This window comes from Glycine max, chromosome 7, assembly GCF_000004515.6.
Source record: "Glycine max cultivar Williams 82 chromosome 7, Glycine_max_v4.0, whole genome shotgun sequence".
Classification (NCBI taxonomy): domain Eukaryota; kingdom Viridiplantae; phylum Streptophyta; class Magnoliopsida; order Fabales; family Fabaceae; genus Glycine; species Glycine max.
The window spans coordinates 40078711-40101688 of NC_038243.2; the positions used below are offsets into that span (position 1 = coordinate 40078711).

The 22978-nt window shown below is 35.4% G+C and overlaps 2 protein-coding genes and 1 pseudogene across 3 annotated transcripts; all 3 read right to left on the minus strand.

The window, feature by feature from the left end:
• Positions 1–2784: 2784 nt before the first annotated feature.
• On the minus strand, positions 2785–3762 carry LOC102664623 (protein FAR1-RELATED SEQUENCE 5-like). Its single transcript, XM_006584358.1, has 2 exons — positions 3670–3762; positions 2785–3588 (listed from the first exon to the last, which is right to left on the minus strand). Exons 1-2 carry the CDS (start codon positions 3760–3762, stop codon positions 2785–2787), a joined length of 897 nt encoding a protein of 298 aa, XP_006584421.1.
• A 2639-nt stretch (positions 3763–6401) lies between these two features.
• Positions 6402–6746, minus strand: LOC113002168 (histone H4-like; annotated as a pseudogene).
• A 2572-nt stretch (positions 6747–9318) lies between these two features.
• On the minus strand, positions 9319–17912 carry LOC100796081 (protein NARROW LEAF 1). Of its 2 annotated transcripts, none has more exons than XM_003529382.5 (6): positions 17340–17912; positions 15911–16411; positions 14902–15045; positions 13356–13596; positions 12025–12525; positions 9319–10130 (listed from the first exon to the last, which is right to left on the minus strand). In XM_003529382.5, exons 2-6 carry the CDS (start codon positions 16397–16399, stop codon positions 9703–9705), a joined length of 1803 nt encoding a protein of 600 aa, XP_003529430.1. In that variant the 5' UTR covers positions 16400–16411; positions 17340–17912; the 3' UTR covers positions 9319–9702. The 2 variants fall into 2 exon arrangements, with proteins under 2 accessions (XP_003529430.1, XP_006583925.1); XM_006583862.4 differs by having other exon boundaries at positions 15911–16421; positions 17340–17864.
• Between the last annotated feature and the right edge of the window lie 5066 nt (positions 17913–22978).

Here is a 22978-nt window from a genome sequence, read left to right on the forward strand (position 1 = left end):
CAACACTTGTTACATAACGACAGTGGTAATTGAACGTTAAATACGCAACTAAATTTTTAGCATGTTTACTAAATTCATAATTATGCAATTACCTGTACAAAATGATTTCCATACACATGACCAATGCATATTACACGATGCACAGAAGAATTTGGCGGCGGCTAACTTCTAAGAGGAAAAAATGTCATGCTTTGTTGTCGTGAAAGAGAAACAACGATCACATTGTATCGTGAAGCAATGACGTATCTCATATCCATAATATTCATCCACTTGTCCATGGTATCCTACATGTAACAGATAACAAATAGTGGTTACTTAAAATGTTATTTTAACAAAAAATGACATAACAATAAAATTATGCACCTTAGATAAGTCGTCAACAAGTAGAGAATGCTTTAATTCCTCAAATCTCTATGCCACCAACCAGGTTCATATACTTATCGGACCAACTAGTCAGTTCTTTATGCAGATGATTCTTCACCAATGACCACGATTCTTCACTCATACCCAATAACGCAGCTATTGCATGATAACCACAATTACCATCTGTTTTGACATCAATAATGTTTTCAATAGAATCCTGGAAGCAAGGATGAAATTGATTCAACATTGGAATATTCCGTCTCTGTATTGGGTCCTGCCTGAGATGATGATGCACTATGTTTCACTCAGGAATTACTATTTTGCATAGAGTGTAACGTATCAACATACTCCCAATAAGATGGATCACGTTTTGTTCACTTTTGTTATTTGGCAAGCAGCTTTTTTGGAGCACCCTTGGTCTTAACTTTTTCTGGAGGAGGACACATGGAGTTCATATTAGGGTAAACAATTTCTCGTAGCTTTGACTTCAAATGCATTTTACCACAAAGATCGAGCTGCTGAAAGCATTTCGATATGGTTTCCATCTCCTCAATTATGGTCACTTGTGTATCACTTTACCCTTGATCTGAAAAACTAAATCTCCGCCAAAAAATGTGAATTGTCTCCAATGGTACGGAGCTAACAACATATTTAAACAACTCACATGCACATGGAAGACCGTGGGTACTCCTCATGACACATCAACATCATGAAGGGGTTTTGCCTGCATAAGCTACATGCTCATACTCAGCAGCAATTTCATTTAAAGCGTACCTTGTGATGTAAGCTCCATTGGAGCTTGTAGGCCTAGGATCTTCTTCTTCAATGGATTCCTTTCCTTCTTGGAAGATGAATGGCAGCGGAATGGAGAAGGAAGAGAGAGAGGAGACACCACTTCAAGGAGAAGATGAGTCTAGAAGAAGCTCACCACCATAGGAGGCCATGAATAAGAGCTTGGAGGAAGAAGGAGATGAATGAAGGGAAAGGGAGAGAAGAGCACAAAATTTTGTGCTCTAAAAGAGCTCTAAAATCTGAAGTTAATATTCAAATGATCAAAGTTTAAAAAAATGCACACACATGACCTCTATTTATAGCCTAAGTGTCACACAAAATTGGAGGGAAATTTGAATTTCAATTCAAATTTTACTTGAATTTGAAATTGAATTTGTGGAGCCAAACTTTGGAGCCAAAATTTCACTAATTATGATTAGTGAATTTTAGTTATGGTTCAGCCCACTAATCCAAGATCAATTCCAAGATTCTCCACTAAGAGTGCTTAGGAGTCATGAGGCATGTAAAGCATGAAGGACATGCACAAAGTGTGACTATATGATGTGGCAATGGGGTGTTGTAAGCAAATGCTAACCTCCCCCTCTAAAATTTAATTGGATTGGGCTTCTACCAATTCAATTAAATTTATTTCCAACCACACACATCAAATATTCACTTAGTTCATGTGAAATTACAAAAATACCCCTAATACAAAAACTAGTCTAGGTGCCCTAAAATACAAGGGCTGAAAAATCCTATATTTCTAGGGTACCCTACCTACATTATAGAGCCCTAAATACAAGACCCAAAATTAATGAAACATTAATCTAATATGTACAAAGATAAGTGGGCTCATACTTAGTCTTTGGGCCCGAAATCTATCCTAAGGCTCAAGAGAACCCTAAGGCCTTCTCTTGCATCTTTGGCCCAATCTTCTAGGAGTCTTTTATCCAATGCTCTTGGGGGGTAGGATTGCATCACCTTGATACCATGCCAAGTATTTTTTTGTACAAGGTTACTTTAAACACATGCCCAGCCACGTGTGTGCTTGTCTCAAAAGATGCTTTAATCTGGGTGTGTTGAAGTGTTATCATATTATTTATTGCTTCCCAAACACTGCATATGTCACCAATAGAGTTTTGTAGGAGTCTCTTTAGTGACCAATGACCACTTTCAACCCTACAGAGGAAATATACAAAAACATGTAAACAATCGCATCATTGTAATTTAAATCAACTCTTTAACAAATGAAAACAAACAAAAATCAATATTCATACATGCTAGTGGTTGTGTTTCCTAGATGCATCACTTTGTTTCTCCATGCTTTCATAAATCTTTCTTTGTGTGGAATCATAGATGTTTGACACACATAGTCCACAAACATAGGCCATGGAGAGTAAGCCACTTCAAAGTTTTTAAGGTACTCATCAAAAGAACTTTCATTGGGACAGTCAACCAAACTCCCCCAAGCCTCCATCACATAATCCCATGCATTCTTTTGAGCAACCAGGGTTTTGCACTTTGCCTTGACATTCTTGTCAATGTGGAACCGACACAGCAAGTTCGTAGCATCCAGGAATACAGTTTTCACTGCATTCATCAAAGACAAATCCCTGTTAGTGACAACAACCCCGGGGAGTGCATCAGCTCTCATGAAAAGACCCGAAACCATTCTAGAGCCCAAACAACATTATTAAGATGTTCTCCTTCCATGTAAGCAAAACCAGTGGAGAATGTCATTCCTATTGGTGTAACACCAACAATATCAAGTAACAACAATTTGTACCTATTTGTTTTGTAGGTACTGTCGATCAAGAAAACCAAATTACAAGAATTGGTTAACTTTATTGCATCAAGATGACTCCAAAACAAGTCATGTACAACATTATCATCCTTCAGCCTATGCCAGTGAATATACTGATCTCGATTAAGCAGCATCATCAGTTGTTGCATTTCAGTGTTACTCCCTTTTATGGAGGAACGGTAAGCATGTCTCGCATTGTAAATTTGTTTGATTGTTGTATAATTGTTGTCATTGTTCTCCTTCAACGTCAACAAAATATTTCTTGGCTTCACCATGGACTTCGTCATATCAGCAACAACAATCTTCTCATCCTTTGTCAGTCGACCTGCATATGGATGCCCAACCAATGACTTTGCCATTTCGTGATTGTGAATCTCACAAATTAACTTCACCATCCAGTTGTCTCCTCCCAAAACTGGTTTCACACGCAACTTAAACGGGCATCCACATTTTCTACTGCCAGTGCATGTTCTTACCAAATTATGTTTCGTAGGCCTGTACTCCCCACTTCTTTCACAAGCTATCAATAGAAATGAGGCTCTTCCTCGAACACCGGTATTGGTGTCTAACCTGATTATAACGACAACAAATCCAATGTCATGAGCCAACAATCGAGTCCATTGTAAAACTTCATCACGGCTACCAAACAACTACAACACAATTCAAATCAGGTTTGCCATGAGTAAACATTTAAGTAATATAATTAATGTACCAACAACAACAAATTGCACAAATATCTCAGAAGTATTAAAGGCATCAGAGCAATCAACTTTAACGCCAACATCTTCCTCATTTTTGACATTCATTTCAACTTCTTCAGACATGATACTATCATACATCCACTGGTCTTCATCCATCTTAATAAAACATTTAACAAATTCAATAAGAACAAATTCAAATTCAATTCACACAAATATAGTTGTTTACACAAAAAATATTTTACAGGACTTTTTCATTAAAATGTCATATAAATCTAATAAATACATCCTTCAATAAAAAACATTAAATACATAATCATTCTCATATAAATTTATTTAATTATTAATCATTAGTATATTCATTTTTAAGCAATGTAATATTACCAAAATTAGTAAAAACAAAATTTACTAAATTATTAATAATTAATTTAACTATCATAAATAAAAAAATTCGTATGGGTCATACGGATTGGTGATCCGTATGATTGTTGATCCGTACAGGTCATACGGATTGTTGATCCGTACAAGTCATACGGATTATTGATCCGTATGGTCATACGGATTGGCAATCCGTATGGGTCATACGGATCACCAATCCATATGTTCTTCACGTACCTCTTCTTCTTTAGCAACGAAAACCGACCATAATTCACTGTATACTCCTCACCAATGCACGTACACCACCAGAGAACAAATACGCTTCCAAACCACCCGTAACGGAAGCAACATACACTAACTTACTGAAATTTTTTGGAAAAAAATGGCGTTGTAGAAATAAAAAAAAATCATACTACTATTTATAACCGAAAATACCCTTTGGCATTTAGGAAATTTGTTGGGTGCCCCAAGTAATTCCCAAGAGAAGGGGATGGGGCATAGAAGGTTTTGGAATATGATGGGATTCTCTTTCTTTATCTTTTACTATTTGCACATCCTTTTTACTACTTGCACCTCTTCTTCCCAACTACATTAAGGGGTAAAATTTGAAATGCATAATTCTTTAATTCATTTTCTTTTATTTTCCACCTAACCATTTTATTTCAAAAATTTCATCTCTGTAACTCTTTCATCTATATCAAAGAACCTCAATTTTATCTTCTTTTTCTCATTCCTCACACTTTCATCTATTTTTCATTCACCTCTACCAACACAACCTTAAACTTATTGTAGCCCTTTGCAGCCTTGGCTCAATGGTGAATTTTCTCTTTGTGACCCAGGGATCTATTTGTAACCATGTTTTACAACCAACACTTTATATTAAATATTCATAAAAAATACTCCTTAATATGAGACACTGCTTAGAAATAACTGATGATTCTTTTTATAAGACATTTTGAAATTCCTACAGAAAAATTTAATTTTTTTCACTAGTTGTCCTTATTAAATAGTTTAAGTAATTTTGTTTTTATTGATAATTGTGCATAATAGTCTTAGACTTTAATATTTTCACATCACACATAACAAGTTAATGATTATTAATAAGGGTAAAATTAATACCATCTCCTTCCCATATCTTTTGAAGTTTTAGCTTTGTATTTTTTTTTCAAAACAATTGATGATTTAGAATTTCAAATTTAATTAATTTTTTTTCAAATATATCATTATTTAATACCTACTACTAGTGGTACAAGTATCAAAGATTAAAGTATTAAATAAGGGCATTTTAGTCTAAATATATTAATTTTTAGTTTCAATAAATGTTTCTTAACTTGTGTGCAATAACCTTAAATATCAAAAGAAATATGAAAGAGATAATATATTAATAGTAACATTTTTAAAATAAACAATAAAATTAACGTAATTAACTATTTTTAGTGTCTGTGTGATTATCTCCAATGTGTCTAATATTAAGGACTCGGTGGAGTTATAAATTGTCAGTAGAAGCTTCTAACTTTCCCAACAATATTGATTACAGTCCATAATTTTTATCCAAATGATGTGCTGAAATACACACCTCATAGTTTGATGTTATGAAAGGGAGAGAGCAGCAACAATGGGCACAACAATCAATTAACACTAAAATAGAGATGCAGAAGCAGACACAAGGGAGACAAGCACAAATTACAGGCCCAAAAGGAGAATCATCAAACCTCAGCATTTGAAAGATTTCGTATAACCAATTCTAACCAGGAGTGCTGAGCTGGCAAAACTTAATTGGCCAAAGGAGCAAGTGTTGTCTACCATATATGTTTCTTTTTGTTATTTGCTAAATTCCGTTAATGTTGTTAGTACAATTTGTTAGAATTTGGTTGACAACTTTTCATATTTTGGTGCTTATATATGAATGAATCATGTAATGGAAATGAACCAGAAAAATAATACAAGTATTTCCTTCTCTTAGGAGGTTCCTAGGCCTCAAACACTAGGACAATTTCCTTGAGCTGATCCCAGCTCATAACATTTTGATGCCTTCATTGAGCTCCAATGACTGCCATGTCAGTCCACACCACCAGCTAAACCACCTCTTTCCATGGCATCCTCTCCACACAGCCTTCCACTGACAACCACTTCTGCAAGACTCATCCCTTTCGTCTCAACACACACCTTCTCCCTATGTACATCTAGCTCAATCCCTTGTGATTGATTTTGAGAGTACCCGGAACCACTTGCCAGCCTTGTGCGATACCATGGAAACTCTTTATCCACCATCTTCCCCCTCACACCCAAATTTGGAAACAAATATCCATGTAGAAGTTGTGGATTCTAGCGGCGAAGTGCGCGCTGATGAAGGTGATGACTCCCTGCGGGGTGTCCCTTTGCCCGAATCACACTCCTCCATCATGATTGTACCCACCACGACGACCACTGCAACCATAGAGAACCCTAACCTGCCTCTTGAGAGCACCAACAACATCCATAGTAGTACTCGTCTTCCTCTTAACGTGCTCGATGTAGGTAACAACGTCGCAAAGCACATTCTCGAGAAAGTTCTTAAGGACTGTACGGGTCTTTTCTTAGAAGAAGCCACTAATTCTCTTGACGTTGCTTTCGCGAGCCAAACAGAAAATCCCGAGTTTCGTGATGTCCTGCATGTTGTCGCATAGCACTGCTCTGTGCCCCTTGGCTCTTCTCTTTCCCAGACCTTTGCCTCCCTTCCATGACCACCGCATTTTATGTCGTTACCCTCACCACCATATCCACCGTCACCGTGGTTGTATCCACTGAAGCCACCGCCTCCACCACCACCATCGAAGCCACTGCCTCCACCACCACCATAGCCAGCGTTGGTTTGCGCTTTGTGGACAGTGGTGTTCGGCCATCAAGGTCCTGGTCATGCATTTTTCCATTCACAACTCTCACTCCCTATTGTTGCCTCTTCTTCTGACCATACAGCAGTAGCATCTCTTCAACTTGGTGAGTTCCCTTTGTGGCTTGCACCCATTGGAGCAAAAGTTAGAGTTGCCAGTGCTTCCACGAGCCACAGCCAAGCAGAGAAAAGGCGCAGGAACTGGTTCAATGCTCTATGGCGCAAGTCACCACCCAGCCCTCTTGCCTTTCACGATGTTGGTAACCTTCGAGGGTTATCATTGTCAGGGCCCAAACCAGCCCACAAACAAAGCAACTTCACCAGCGTACCTTTTTTTTCTACACCCACCCCCTGTTTTAACTTGTTTTTATTGCACACATTTTTTTTCTACACCTACATCTTTATAGCAAGCCCAAATCACCATGGCCCAAACTGCATTCACGTGTTATTTTTTTTCTAAACCCGCCACGTGTTTTGAAAAATTTTTTTTTTGAACTGTGTCACCAAGCTATTTTGAGGTTTGGATTTGAGGTCCAACACCTTGAGGACAAGGTGTTTTTAATGGGCCAGAGGATGTTATGAAAGGGAGAGAGTAGCAACAATGAGCACAACAATCAATTAACACTGAAACAGAGATGCAGCAAGCAAACACATGGGAGACAAGCACAAATCAGAGGCCCAAAAGGAGAATCATCAAACCTCAGCATTTGAAGATTTCGTATAACCAATTCTGACCAAGAGTGCTAAGCTGCCAAAACTTAATTGGCAAAAGGAGCATATGTTGTTTGCCATATATGTTTCTTTTTGTTATTTGCTAAATTCTATTAGTGTTGTTAGTACAATTTGTTAGAATTTGGTTAACAACTTTTCATATTTTGGTGCTTATATATGAATGAATCATGCAATGGAAATGAAGCAGAAAAATAATACACGTCTTTCCTTCCTTCACCTTTCTCTTAGGAGGTTCCTAGGCCTCGAACACTAGGACAATTTCCTTGAGCAGTTCATAACTTCCGTATTTTTATTTAACTCATTTATAGTGTGTCATCCATTATGGCTGCTTTAGGCAGTTTGAATGAGTTTTGATAAGGTTTTAATACAAAGTTGCAAACTAAATACTCAAATTAGTTTTTGGCAAGCTCAAAATCAAAAAGACTAAGCAAGCAATAACATAATAGCTAGGGGTGGAAACAGGTCAAGTCAGACTTGGCTAGGCCCGATCTTTGCCTAAATTAAAAATATAAAGCATGGTCTGGCCTATTTACTTGTCATTGACTTTTTTTTTTAGGTTTGGCCTAACTTATTTAAAAGTCTGGCTTGGCCTATGAGCCTATTAAAAAGCCTATTGTACAATAAATATTATATATGAAGGAAATCTAATGACTATATAATGAAACTTCAAGAATTTGTAAAGTACTTTTTATATTTAATATAAAGAAAGACACATACTTCCCCTTTAATTTATGCATGAAAAAAATAAGTTAAAATTAATTAGAGCACTCTAATATGATATTAAAATTCACTAATCACAATGACTTAAGTAAGAATGATAATCGGAACACTTTAAGTATTCAACAAAATATTATAAACAAAATAAGCAAACTAAGTAAAATACCATAAGTTTCATTCGATAATCTAATCTTAATGTCAAATACTAAAATAAATAAGAAGTAAGAAGCAAGGCAAGTTATACAAAGAAGAAAATTTTTAATTCCCAAGTCATCTCCCAAACATGAAGCAAGGAACCAGCATATCATCAAATCTTCAATGTGATTTCTTGAAATTATTTATCCATTTTCATTTTGTGAGGAAAATGTTATTAGAATATAAATATTTTATTTTATCTTATTTTATTAAAAGATTGTCTTATTTTATTTATTTTTTAAAAAGATTAATTTATGTCTTTTAAGTTTTAATATATATATATATATATATATATATATATATATATATATATATATATATGTATATGTGTGTATATTAAACAGACCAATCTAACATACCTAATAGGTTTTTTTAAAAACTTAACCTGATCTTTTTATTTAAATAGATTTTTCAAAAAGTCTAAACTTGACCTTTATAATAAACAAGTAAGATCAGACCTTAAACATGTGAGGCCAAATATCCCTACTAAACAATCTGATCCATTTTCATCCCTGATAGCAGCCATTGTCTGGTATTCTCAGCTACGTCAACGAAAGAAAATTAGTGACCACAAAATGTCGACTTAAGAAAATTTTACTCATACTTCAACAAAAAGATAAGTATAAGAAAATTTTACTCATACTTCAACAAAAAGATAAGTATAGGAATTCCATGGAAGACTAAATTAAATTTCCTTTTACATAAAAACATCAACTGTCTCATGAAAGGATAAAAATCTAAGTCATGACTGGAAACTGAGTACAAGGAAGGAAAAAAAAAAGGATACTGAATAAACAGAAGCTGCTTAACATGGATATATTTCACATTCCGATAACTTACAATAGTTGTTCCTCCTTCAGGGAGTGCTTATAATACAAAGTCTACAAAAGTGGTATAAATCATTCAACACAGTGCTAGCTAAATGTCCTCTATAAAATATTATATAACCCACAAGTGACTAATATCATCACTTTGCCGAAACAAGATTTGAAAAAGAAGAAAAAAGAATAAGAATATCATCCAGAAGTGAACCTTGTTTATCCTTTGCTTTTGAAGCTCCTCCCATACTAGGCACCACATGCTAAAGGCCTTGCGTTTCTATAGCATAGAGAACAGCCATGCAAATGTGACAGTCGCTTCATTCAGTATATATGCTTCATATTTAAACCTACTAGTTACTTTAATTCTTTGATGCAAAACGAGGAATTTGAAATCTTTCTTCTCTTCATTTCTGGCTCTCCTAAATGCAAGGAAACAAAATTATCTTCATCAGGGCCATTCCTAAGTTCGGCTAGACTTTTCAGTTCCATGTCTTCTTTCAGGTAGCTTTGACAGGCCGGAGACTTGCCTGCATAGCTTGGTATGAACTGGTGTTCTACATTTGGAGCTGTTTCAATCTCACTTTTTATATGAAAATCACAGGGCCTTATTGATGGGTTGACTCTTTGAGAGGGTTCATCTTCAACTTGAGCAAGTGGGATATTCAAGCAAAAAGGCTCAAAGCTCTCTTCAAGCTTTTCTTTTATTGGCACAGTGGGAGAGGATTCTCCAACTGTAGAATCAATTCCAGCAGCAGAACCATTCCTTTGCTCTAGCACCGCAGCTACAAAAATGACAAGGAAAGGAGAAGTCAGCTGTGAATGTTTAACAAATAAATTAAATCATCAAAAGCCGGGATATTGTCACCCATGCTCCAGCTCCATTTATGAAAACGGTCTGGCAAAGTGGATCCATGCCATAAAAACACCAGAGCGAAAGTAGCAAACTTGCATATTTCACCACATCTTTTGAATGATAGGGCTTGAGATATTAAGGCTTGCATATTTCACCACATCTTTTGAATGACAGGGCTTGAGATATTAAGGAGCTTACGGGTCATTCAGCCATATGGATGAAAATTATACAGCCTATATGGATGAAAATAATATTCCTTAGTATTGTATTCTGGAGATTCCTAGTTGTCTGGGGGTGTTCTCAGTCTTAAGGCTCACCAAACTGTGGTCAAATGACCAGCAGGAGACAATGTGTGCACACAAATGGCTTGGGAGATCCTAATTGGGTAGTCATCAGTCAAAAATAAAGGGCAGGGGTGGCCAGCAGCAGAACATTTGCAGCTGGTGGTGGAACAGTGATAGACAGTGCCAGAAGCCACTAAACAAGATGCAGGAAGGATGACACAACAAGAGGTGACTAAAAACCAAAGATGAAACACAGCAAGAGTGACGACTAATTAGACTAATTAGAGAGGGAGAATAGTCATGGACATAAAGTAAAGCTCTAGATCGAAACATGCTCTGGTAAAATGCATGGCAGAGGAGATCGAAACTCAGACAAACTCGAAGCCAAAAAGAAGGCACAAAAGGAGAAACGATTAAGAAGAAGAACATGGATTAAAATAGAACTCATTAGGAGGCTTGGCAAGTGTAGCAGTGACTAACAAATTATACTTATCATAATCTTAACAAGTTAGGGAATAAGGAAATATAGTAACCAATCCTAAGCAATGATGAGAAAGAAGGGAACTAATCAGTCATAGAGAATAACCTAGGATATTCTAAAATATGATAAGATGTTTTCATATGTTCCAACAAACTCTATAAACTCATTTGCTTGAGGTGTGTATCAAGGAGAAGAAAGGAGCTATTTTCCAAGGATGTTGCCAGGGTTTTGATACAAAGAGTAGATATAGTAGTTGTTGGGATCCCACGTCGATTATAGACATTGATAAAATAGAGCTTATAGAGGCTTGTGCAATCTCGCCTCATGATAGAGTTATTCCTAGCCCAAATTCGAAAGTAGTCATCCTTGTACTTTTTTAGTAAAATTTCAGGAACTTCCCCATTTTTGGTAGTTAGTTGAGAGTTTGCTGACAGTAAAAGTTGTTAGTTTGATAGTTGTAATGCCTAACAGAATAGTTGGATACTTAGATATAGGATGATGTATAAATAGCATTGCCCAAGTCTATAAAGGGTATTCAGACATACAATCAGCAATTCCCTCAATACCCACCTGATCCTACACTGTGGAGACAGCTGCTCTCGAATTCCTGAGCTACATCAGTGAAGTACTAGTTTCCAAATTCTGTTATTGAGATCAGTTTAATTGGTCCAAAATAAATAAAAAAATTCAGAGTTCTCTATTTCTGTTTATGGTTTGCAACCTGTAATAAGCATAGGCTGGAGGGGAGGTGTTAGAAGATATATCATTAGCTATTACTTAGTAGTACTGTGATTGGGGCCTGTACTAGAAGTGCTACTGCTTGACCTAATTAATACTAATAGTATAAATAGGTGCATTAGGTTATTGTATCTATGAGTAACATCTTACTATCAAACTCAAAATGCATTGCTAGCCTTTTCTCCTTCCTATCCATTGTCTAAACCCTAAAGTTTAAACAATTGTGAAACAATAAAACAGTCAATACTGCAGCCTTTTAATACTGCTATTAATTGAGAGAATTGAATGTTTGAATTATTAATAACTGAATGTTTGCAAACCTTGGAGTGCTTCATTTGTTGTAATGAGATCAAGTTCAAGGAGATCAAGAAGTCGGCCAAGATCAACTCCACTTGTCCAATTTTCGGGGGGTTGACCAACTTTTAGTTTCAAACGACCCCGATTAGCTGTCCCACCCCAGATAATGCCAACAGGGCGTGGCTTCTCCCCATTTTGCCCAGTCAAGAGAATGAGACTTCCACTGTCACCTTCAAGGTCAAATGTCTGCTGGTTCTCACCAACAACAAGAAAATCAGTGAGAAAACAAATCCCTTTCTCATCATTGTACTCTAGAGCATATGCCATTATAGTCCCAGTAGTCAAACCAGAACTTCTTCCAACTTTGACCACTTGTCTTCCAATGAGACTGTTGATTGGAGACTGCAAATCTATGATGTTCACATCACTGATCTCCCCTACACCTTTTACAGTTGTGATTACATTGTTCATATTGAAATCTTCTGCAAATGGGATGAATGCCCCATCAGCTCGCACAAATGTTTCTGCAAGATAACAAAATTGTAATGTGCATGTGCAGCAGTCAAGGGTCAGGACCCACAGAAAATTCTAAGCCAAAATCATAACCAACAAAATTGAAATGAGAAAATCATGAATTTGACATACCATTTTGGAAAGATTCTCACACATACTCTTTTATCTCATTATAAGAACTTAAATCACTACTAAAGAGCAACATCTCCTAGTATCAAAGGAGCGCTAAAGAAATAGATTTAGCATATGATATTGGGATGAAACCAAAATTCACTATAAGGTACACTTATCAAACATAACCTAGACAATAGACTGGTGTACTGTAGAGGAAGTGCAGAGTGGAGAAAATTATGGATTATTTAGCAAAAACTTTTTCACATAAAGAGCTAAACAATACAAATACAACATCTTACTGAAATAATTAGCAGAAAAACTCCAACATTATATTTGCCTTCCACTGCCGAAGATTTCACTTTTCAAGATAATTCTCTAAACAGAGATCTTTAACTCAACTGTAAAACCAACATTGTTAAACCCCTAGCCTAGCCTCTGGGTTCCAAATTGTGAAGACGGGAGTCACCATTCCCTTGGGAAACTGAAACTCACTAATATGCAGCCTCCACAGTCAGGTACTTCTACTTTTGTATTTCTTATGAAATCAAAACATTTTCTAAAGGAACATCACTTTATGTAAAGAAACTTCAGTTGATTAACTTGTAGAAACCACCAACACAACACCTATTATTTTGCATTAAAGGCAAGTTAGACCCCAAATTTTAAGATTGGCAAATTGCTCGACTGAGAACTTCTGGTTGTTGACTGAGAACTAGAACCACATTACCTGGGTTTGTTCCTGCAAAAATTCCGTACCAAAGATCATCAGTAATAAATGATGTTGCTCTCTCAACTGCACCAAGATACACACCAGGTCCAAGGCTGGGTGGTAATGGGTGAAACATCTTCTGGTTTGGATAGTCTAAATCAACAGCTACATGTCGATTTGTTAGAAAGCCAACTTCTCGATTTCCTGTTCGGCTTCTGACAATAGCACCCAAGGTTCCATATGTCTCTTGGCTTGCAACCTTCAAGGAGAAGAAATTATAAAGGAAAGATAGATTCCAGCATTATATCAAGGTTCACGTTATGAGGAGCAGAAATCAATACTTGGAAAAATGAAAAATGAGAACAAATATAAACAAATTCTAAGAGTACAAGAACAAATGAAAGTGAGTTTCATATACTATCACTTGTTCATCTAGTAAAAGAATGAAGCTGTCTATCAACAGCATAGCATAACCATCAATGCCCAAAAGAGACACACAATTACTTCTTTGCAACTATGACTGCTCAACCATTTTAGCCACCATTTCATATGAAGAAATGTATTTAAAGAAATTTATTTCTGCAATGGAAAACTATTATCTCAGTTAATTAAAAACAAGAAATGTGTAACTTCATTTTAGGCCACTTGATAATCTACAGTTGCACACAACCACACAGAAAATCTGGGAACAAGAGAGCAGCTAACTAAATTGATAAAAACCTAAATTGATTAGGTAAAAAATGAAGGAAAACTTCCATTTTGAATACAAAATGAAACTGCAAATTCAGTAATCCCATCAGTATTTTTAAGATCTGTTGGAAAAGCCGCCTTAATTGTTGACACCCCTTATCACACCTTAGTTGCAGCCTCTTTGGGGGTTGCCTGAAGTGCAACCTTGAAGCTGGTGGTTTAGTGGTTTAGTCCCACATCGACTAGAGATATGGCCAAAATTAAAGTACATAGGTGGAGGACAATCCTCACCTTACAAGTCGATTTTGTAGGGTTAAGTTAGGCCCATAACCCACAATTCTAAGAAGATCAATTTACAAGTTACCAGCCACAAATACTTATCACTGCAATCCCTATCTTTCATCATTAATAATAACATGCTCCATATCTATCATATACCAATAACACTTTCTTAAGAATTTTCCATCAAAGACCAATGCAAGGGTTTTAACGTAAAATAAAATCTATAATACATATATAAACATAATTTATTGCCATAATTTGAACCAAGAGGAATTGACAATATTTTTGGTAAACTGGCAATTATAATGACTAGTACACCATAGAACCCAATATATTCAGAATGTGATGGTTTCCCACCAGATTACAACACATTATCATCTAATCTATTTCGAAAGGAAGAAGTGCTAATATCAAATATATAACTGCATTCAAGTCCATAAAAATAAAAATAAAATGATGGCCATGATGGCAAGATGGTATATCTCTTCTCTAATATCAAATTAAGAAACACTATTTCCTTTCACTTACTTCCATTTAGTATGCAGAAAATCTAACACACAAGATATTGATTCTTCAAACAAAGTAGAAGTACCTGAGAACCAGAGCCAACACATGAATCACTTCCCCTTAAGCCATCAGCAAGCTCCGTATATAATTGTTCTTTAGGAGTTTGTGCAGGTGCACCATAATAGGAGAACTCCACAACATCCACATCACACCAAACACCTCCCGGCCCCTGTTTGGAAATAAGAGATAACTTCAGCATCTTCAATTAGAAATTATAACAAACATAAGATCTTAAATAATATTGCTTTAGTTCCATTGTTGCTTTAAGATGGTACTTCTAGAGAAAAATAGATTTTACTATAAGTTAGGTTATCACCATAAAGAAATTTGTATGTTTCCTGTTAATCCATAAAATATGTGTAATTAAATTACCAAAAAAACTAAACAGAAAAAAAAAACACATTGTAGTTAGATATACTATATTCTATCAGCATTTGACACCTAAAACATGTGGAAAATTTTATGTTAATGCAACTCAGATTTACATAAACTCAGAACAGTGTAAGTCCCAGGAAATTGACCAATGTAAAGATAAGTGAAATTGTGAGAGAAGCTTACTTTTTCATACTAGAAATTTCTTAACCATTTTCTCACAAGAGATCATTGTAGGCCAAAGAATAATAAATGATATTCACTGTTCAGTGCCTTATCAGCATGTGGAGACCATTCTGCTTTTAGCCTTATTAAAACATCCATTGAGTGACCTAAAAAATTCTGAATAACCAGCACCTGTTTCTTATGATAAATCAATGTTTATTTGCAACACAATCCTGAACAGTTAATAAGAATTGTGAAAACTTTTAGAAAGTAAAAAATTTCCCATATATAACATTCCATAGTTTTTTTTTTTTTTTGGCCATCTATAAATCCAAATCATGGTGCCAAAATATTACCTATATGTAAATACTAAAAACAAAGAACCAAAAGAGAAACAACAAAAATAAATAATCAATAATTCGATTGTAAAGTGTGAGGAGATCCACTAAAGCCATGTAGAAACCTGCAACATAGCCAGAAGAACCAAAATTCCCCACCTCAAGGGCAGCAGGTAGGCACTGAACATGGTTGAGCCATTGCCTGCGAACTTTACGGGCAACGAAGACAAGAATAGCTGGAATATCAGTCAAAACACCTCCTCTAATTCGAAATCCAATGGCAGTGCCAAGACTGAATCTGCGTAAGATCTTGCTATGAAATGCCCTAATAGTCATCAGTTCAAGCAAGGTAGTAGCTTGCTGTCCTGTTGGCAATCGACCCAAAGTTTCAGGCAGCACACCCTTTTGAAGGTTCCCAAAATAGTTGGCTCTATCCTCTGCCGCATCATTCCAGCGACTCAATGTAGGCCAAGAAAAGTAGGCAGCGTTGCTCTCAGAATGCTGAGCACCTCCTGCAAAAGGTTGCAAGGGTGAAGGACAGGAAGGGTTAGGATGACCATAGTAGCTCCTTTCAAGGTCCAGAGCTGACTCCTCTGATTGTGTTGATCCAGAATGATGAGCTCTTAAGTCCAATCGATTCTGATTCATCGGTCAATTTTCCTACATCACACTAAACTTAGCTTCAACAAACTTAATAATTGAAGACCCAGATCCACTAAACCAAATCAAAACACCATTTCCTGTTATAGTCAAACTACAAAGATTTTTCAACAAAACTTCAACATAGGTGGAGAAAATTGTTCGGGGTAAACTTCATCTGCATAAAGTAACCCTAACAAGTCAAAGACTACTATTTCATGTACATAACCCTAACAACACAGACTGGAATGCCCCAGTACATCTGAACAGGAAGCTCCACAAGTTTTCACAAAATAATAACAAAATCGACAGACAGGAAAAATACAAACTATGGGAAATAAACATCATCACACAAGCTCTTCAGTTGCAAATACCAGCCCATCTCCAGAAATTTATCATATGAAAACATAAAATATACTATCAAATATTATAATGGTACTCAAAAGTTTACATTCGCATACAAAATATCAACACCACTTGGGCACTAAATCAAAAAAATTAGGACTACCATCCCCTTAAAGCCAAGGTAATAGCAAATCTTCAAGTCGCACATACGAAGTGAACCCATGAGAAGAAAAATTGCGAGTCATCATGCAGTGCACAAAAGAGAATCCATAATCTTCACGTGCAATAACAGCTTAAAAATCCGAACCCCGTATCAAGCTAGATGCTTTTATCAGAAGAGAGGAAAAGAAATTTAAGCAAAGCAAACCCAGAAAGCCATTTCAAGAAATAGGTGCCCCAAAATGGAACAATGGGCAAACAGTGTGTGCAACAACAGACCCATCTCAGAAAAAAGAAGAAGAAGAAGAAGAAGAAGAAAAAGAGAGAGAAAACACAAAGATTCTCAACTCAGGCACAATCAGTATGAAAACAAAAACGCAACCCGCTCATTGCAAAGGGTTGTGAAAAAGATAAAATTTTGCAGAATCAGTCAGAGAAAACTCACCGATCAGCAATGTTGGAGCAATGGAAATGGCCTCGGAACAAAGAAGCTCGAAGGTTTTCATGCCCTAGTACATGTAAATTATGTGCTAATCATCTATGAGATTAAGATTTCAGATGAAGGGTATCGCTTGATCAGAACAAAGTTCAAAAGGGGTGCATTAGAATCGTAGTATTAGTGAGTATGATTCCTAAGCTTTGCCTCAACCTCGTTGTGTTGTGTAGAGTGTACCAATGAGTATTGAGACTGCAGAGAGAGAGAGAGAGAATAGTGATGATGATGGAAGAGCACTAGCTAATAGCTATACTTGTGGATTGTCAAAAAGCACTAATATATCTGTATGTAGTATCTACCATCTAGTATGTTACATGGCAATAATACAATAAACTATGGTATAATTAAAATTAATTCTTTTAGCCCTTTTCTGCTGTTCTTTAATTTATAATTTTTATATTATTAGTAGCTTTTTTGTTTCAGCTATGGGGAGATCCTATTCCAGTCACACAGCTTACAGTCATGAGTGGGAAAATTTTAATGGAGGAGACATGGGCACCCAGGCAATAAGGAAAATAATATACATTTCTTGGATACAGATGATATGATATATATCAATTTATTTATGTGGGTGGGGTATAGGGGGCCATCCCTGTTTGCTCCCCAAAAGTTGCACACCCTTTCAATCTTAATAATTCATTTCCCATCTAGCTACAAATAAAATTCACACAAAAGGAAAGAAACGGACCTAGCTGCCTTACATTTTTGTCCACTCCACTTGCTTCTTTGGATCACATGATCATGTATTTTATCTTGGTTTGATCCTTAAATTATTTTTAAAAAATCAATTTAATTCTTAAATTTTTAAAAGATTTAATTTTATCTTTAAGTTTTTTAAAATGTTTAAATTAATTTCTTTCTGTCAAATCAAACTGACACCGTTAAAATAAGAATTATGATGATTTTTACTTACAAATAATGGTGGTTAAAAACAACCACTCTATGTATTATTATTTTTAAATTTTATCAACACCATTAACAATCTTTGTCTTGAATAATGTCAGTAGTGTTTTCAACAATGTCGTCACCACCTACCACGAGTCTCTTAAAGAGGTTGGGATCATCTTCTGTTCCATCTTCGAGGCTGTCAAGGAATGTCCGAACTTTAAGACCTCTGAGGTTGCGCCCACACCATATCAAAGCTAGACAAAGGGATCGAAACAAATGAGGCATCATCCAAACTCCATCATGCACCAAATCATTGTAGCCCAACACCATCACCAATCCATCATGCCACCATTAATGTCGGCGCACTAACCCATCATATAGCCACCACTATCTCCAACCCAAACAACCACCCTATTTGAAGTTTGCGCACACGACGACAAAGGAGTTATGTGTGTCGAGATTTGTGCATGTCGAGGCTTTGGCGCATTAGGAGGGGAGATCCTGAGATGTGGTGGTGATAGGAGTTACAATCTTCCTCTTTGACCTCTTGGAAGAGGAAAACAAGTCACAGGGTTGCTACTATTGTGATGGCGACAGAGTTTTGATGGGCCAAAGGATGTTTTGGTGGGGATGGTGGCGGTCTCAATGATGGTTATGATGGTGCTATGAGTTGTGTGGATTTGTGACAAAAAAAAATAGTGATAATTTTTAACCGTCAATATTTATAAATTAAACTGTCAAAATTCACATTATAATAACTTTAGTGCCGATTTGACAAAAGAATCTAATTGAAACATTTTAAAAATTTTGAGAACCAAATTAAAATTTTAAAAATAATTTAGAGATCAAATTAATAATTAAGCCTTTTATTTTTCCTGTTTTAATTTTGGTTTGTTGTTTCTTTGGTTAGTTTCTCTTCTTTTTTTTTCATTTTCTTATAATCAGAGTTATTATAATTGAAAACAAGTAAATGATAACAAAATTATTGTCCATACCAAACAACTACTTTAATGTCCCGAAGAAGGAAAAATGCTACCATACTACAAAAATTTGTAGTTGATCTCAACATTTTATACAATTTGCTCAAGCTCCCATTCATCTAGTGTTCTTCACAAATGGTACATTTTTATTCTTGCATAATGTCCAAATTTAAATGATTCAAGGCCCTATAGAAGCATATATGAATTGTCATAAAAACAAATGGTTGCACAATTCTATCTACTAATTTTCGAGATAAAAATATATATTGTTCTTATTTAAATAAACTTTTTTATAAGTATTCATAAAAAAACAAAAATGATAAGGTAAAATAAATTTAGTTTCTCAATTTATGCATCTTAATTTCTATAAAAAGCTCTTTTCATTTTAACTTCTAAAAAAAGTCGGGATTTATTGATTTTAAATCATGAAGAATCTCAATACATTTTATTTGTTTATTCTTTTTTTTTCCTTGTTGGCACCTTAAAAGTAATATAATTTTTTAAGAGTCTGAATGGGTAGCTAAAGTGACCAAAGGTCTCTAGCCGAATTCATGAAAATATTTGGTTACCTCATGCTTGAAGTAATTTCATGATTACTTATAAGAGGTAAAAAGGGAACAAAATAAATATTGTGATAATATTCAGCTATAACTATAGTGCAGACACTCAATTAATACTTTTTTTTTATCTTTTTTCTTTTCCCACGTCATATTATTTATCATATTTATAAGAGTAAATTATACTCACTTTCTTTGAGTTTTTTTTTTTAAATTACACATAACATTACTATTTTTTTTAGAATTTCTATTGTGACCTAAAAAATTGTGAGGGTTTAGGTACTGATATTTTTTAACTAATAAAATTATCATGCCATATGTATTTTCATTAATTAAAGATTTTTTTTTAAATTAGTCCTTGATTTGTTTATTAAAATTAAATTACAAATATTTTAAATTATAAAAAATTGACTAAACATAAATTTAAAAGTATGAATCTTAATCTCATTCACCAATATTAATACAGAATCACAATTTTACTTCTGTTCAGCGTAGCCATCACTTTATAGGAATTAACATGGTTTACGGGATGAAAGAGGTTAGAGATTAGTCCATTTATATTATAACATGAGATTCAATATATTTTTCATGTAATATATTTCTTTTATAATTTACTATCTAAAAAATATTTTTTTATTATTGTGTTGTTTATAGTCCACAAAATACATGTGACATCCTACATGCCACTCAGAGACATGTGTCCATTCTCCATGTCAGCCTTGGTATAGGAGCACGCACGTCGGGCTCTTAGCAACTGGGCTCCACAATAGATGAAAAAAGATGATGGAGCTCACAAACCAGAGAGGGTGAATTGGTATTGGTTTCTAAATCAAAATAGACTTTTTAAAATTAGAGTTAAAAAGAACTTTTTTCCACGGATTGTATCAGAAACTTTTGATAAATCAATATTTAATCAATCACCCTTTACACAAAATCCTTTGATAAAGTTCTTTCTTCAAAAAGATATTTTCTTTAACCTTCAATAAATCGATCAAGACCAGAATGAGAACGAAAGATAAGATCAAGAGAAGAAGTACACCAATTTTTTTATCAGTTTACTCTTTATCTCTAAAGAAGCTAATCCAAATATCTAATCCAACCCGAATTAGATTCTAGCATGCCTTCAGAAATTCATGCACAAACTAACAATGTGTAAACCACACAAAAAGTAAAGTCAAAAAAAGACATAACCTGATCAATCATACACAAGATCCTTGCATGAATGAATAAGTGTCTTCTTGAACTTAAGAGGAATTCACAACTCACTTTTCACAGTATGATATTCATAATCAAAGATTAGAAGTTGTGAGTCACACTATATCTAAGCATTTTTTTCTTCTCTTTATCACTTACTTCAGTTCATATGATTTCACACTTAATTTTTTCACACACTGAAGTGAGAACACAAGGTGACTATTTATAAAGAAAATAGTTATAACCGTTTGTAATCAATTAAATATACAATATAATCGATTATTTCGAAGAAGTAATCAATTATATTATCATTTCAATCAATTAAATTTTTCTTCCCAAAATCGGGAAAACTTTCAAGAACAATTTAATCGATTAGATTTTCGATGTAATAGATTAAAATGTTCTTGATCACTTCAAAAATACTTTTAAGAGAGAAGTAACCGATTATGATCACCTAGTAATCGATTAAAGCAGATACTGCTGAAAAACCAATCATTGTCTCAAAAAGAACTGTGTAATCGATTACGATAAGCTTGTAATCGATTAAACCGATATGAAAACTTATCTGCAAGCTATGAACACTTATGTAATCAATTACGATTAGCCTGTAATCGATAAAAATAGAGAGTTTTAAACACAGAAGAAATTTTCTAACTTTAGAACCTTTCTTCTTACTCCTACATGATGATGCATGATGCACATATGAAAAGATAGAGACTAAGATGCAACACACATACAATAATCAATACAAATGTCACTCAAAAGAGTTGGACATGTAAAAGACAAAACTTCTTCAAGCTTCAAGGCTAAGTCTTCATGTTGCTCCACCTATCTCTAACAATAGACAGGTTATCTCTAACCTCTTAATTATTTGGATATACCCTAACCACTTTATCTCTTGGCAGGTATTTAATTATCTACAAGCAACACATTATCTGTTAGTACTAAATTATCTACTAGCTTTTATCTCTAAATTATATATTATCTCTAATTTTATCTATAAGTTATCGGCTATTATCTACAAGCCAATAATTATTTGCAAGGGCTATAACGGTCCCTACAAACAAGGACTCGCAACTCCAACACATATACGCACCTGCTTGCATACTCTTGTATACATGTTTTCTCTCTTATTCTCCTAACTCATATACTTACTTGAGCATCAAAATCTTTTATTTTGCAGGTTCCCCTTCTTGTCCTCCTAACAAAGGTCACCCTCAGTCCAACGTGTGAAATCCAGGAGCCTACCTTAGCCACGTCCACCTTAACGTGTGCCAGCTTCAGATTTTCGTAAATACATTTGGCGCCCACCATGGGGTCGTGGTAAAATATACCCCGCAATCTCTCATTATCTCTCTCTCTCTCTCTCTTTCACCCATGGTTAGCACTCTTTTTGGTCTTAGACACGAGACCCCTTTTGAAGGCTCCAACCCTCCACCAGCATCCATGACAAACATAAATACTCTTCAGCAACTCCAAAACCGTATTTTGGAGATAGAGCGACACTATGAGAAAGAGCTGAGAAAGCTAAAGGCTAACCATGATTAGTTGGAGGCTTGTCTCAGACATCCCTAGGGCAACGAGCACTCCGCTCACACATTGCCTGAGCGCACCCAAGGGGAATCACACCCCCGAAGCACAGTCAACACTATAGATTACTTAGGTCTCTTCTACATGCACCATCCAACAAGGCAGACTACCCATCGGTACCCTTTTGTTGACCGCATCATGGAAGATGACATACCCTTGAGTTGAAAACCACTCATCCTAGAGCAATATGATGGGACCACCAATCCAGATGAACATCTGGATGCCTTCTTGACTCAGGAAAATTTGTACAACAATGAGGATGTGATCCTATGTCATGTCTTCCCAACGTCCCTCAAGGGGGCTACATTGACATGGTACGACAGACTTCCTCCACGGTTTGTCGATAGTTTCACACTCTTGTCGAGTACTTTAGCGCATA

What these genes read in the sequence shown, in the direction of transcription:
- LOC102664623 (XM_006584358.1), bottom strand. Translation starts at nt 3,762, where the DNA reads ATGTCTGAAGAAGTTGAAATGAATGTCAAAAATGAGGAAGATGTTGGC. An exon ending in TTAATACTTCTGAGATATTT is followed by an intron (nt 3,589 to 3,669) that starts GTGCAATTTGTT and finishes ATTGTGTTGTAG; the next exon opens with TTGTTTGGTAGCCGTGATGA.
- LOC100796081 (XM_003529382.5), bottom strand. Translation starts at nt 16,399, where the DNA reads ATGAATCAGAATCGATTGGACTTAAGAGCTCATCATTCTGGATCAACA. An exon ending in GCCTACCTGCTGCCCTTGAG is followed by an intron (nt 15,046 to 15,910) that starts GTGGGGAATTTT and finishes ATTTCCAAACAG; the next exon opens with GGGCCGGGAGGTGTTTGGTG. An exon ending in GTGTTGGCTCTGGTTCTCAG is followed by an intron (nt 13,597 to 14,901) that starts GTACTTCTACTT and finishes TTCTCCTTGAAG; the next exon opens with GTTGCAAGCCAAGAGACATA.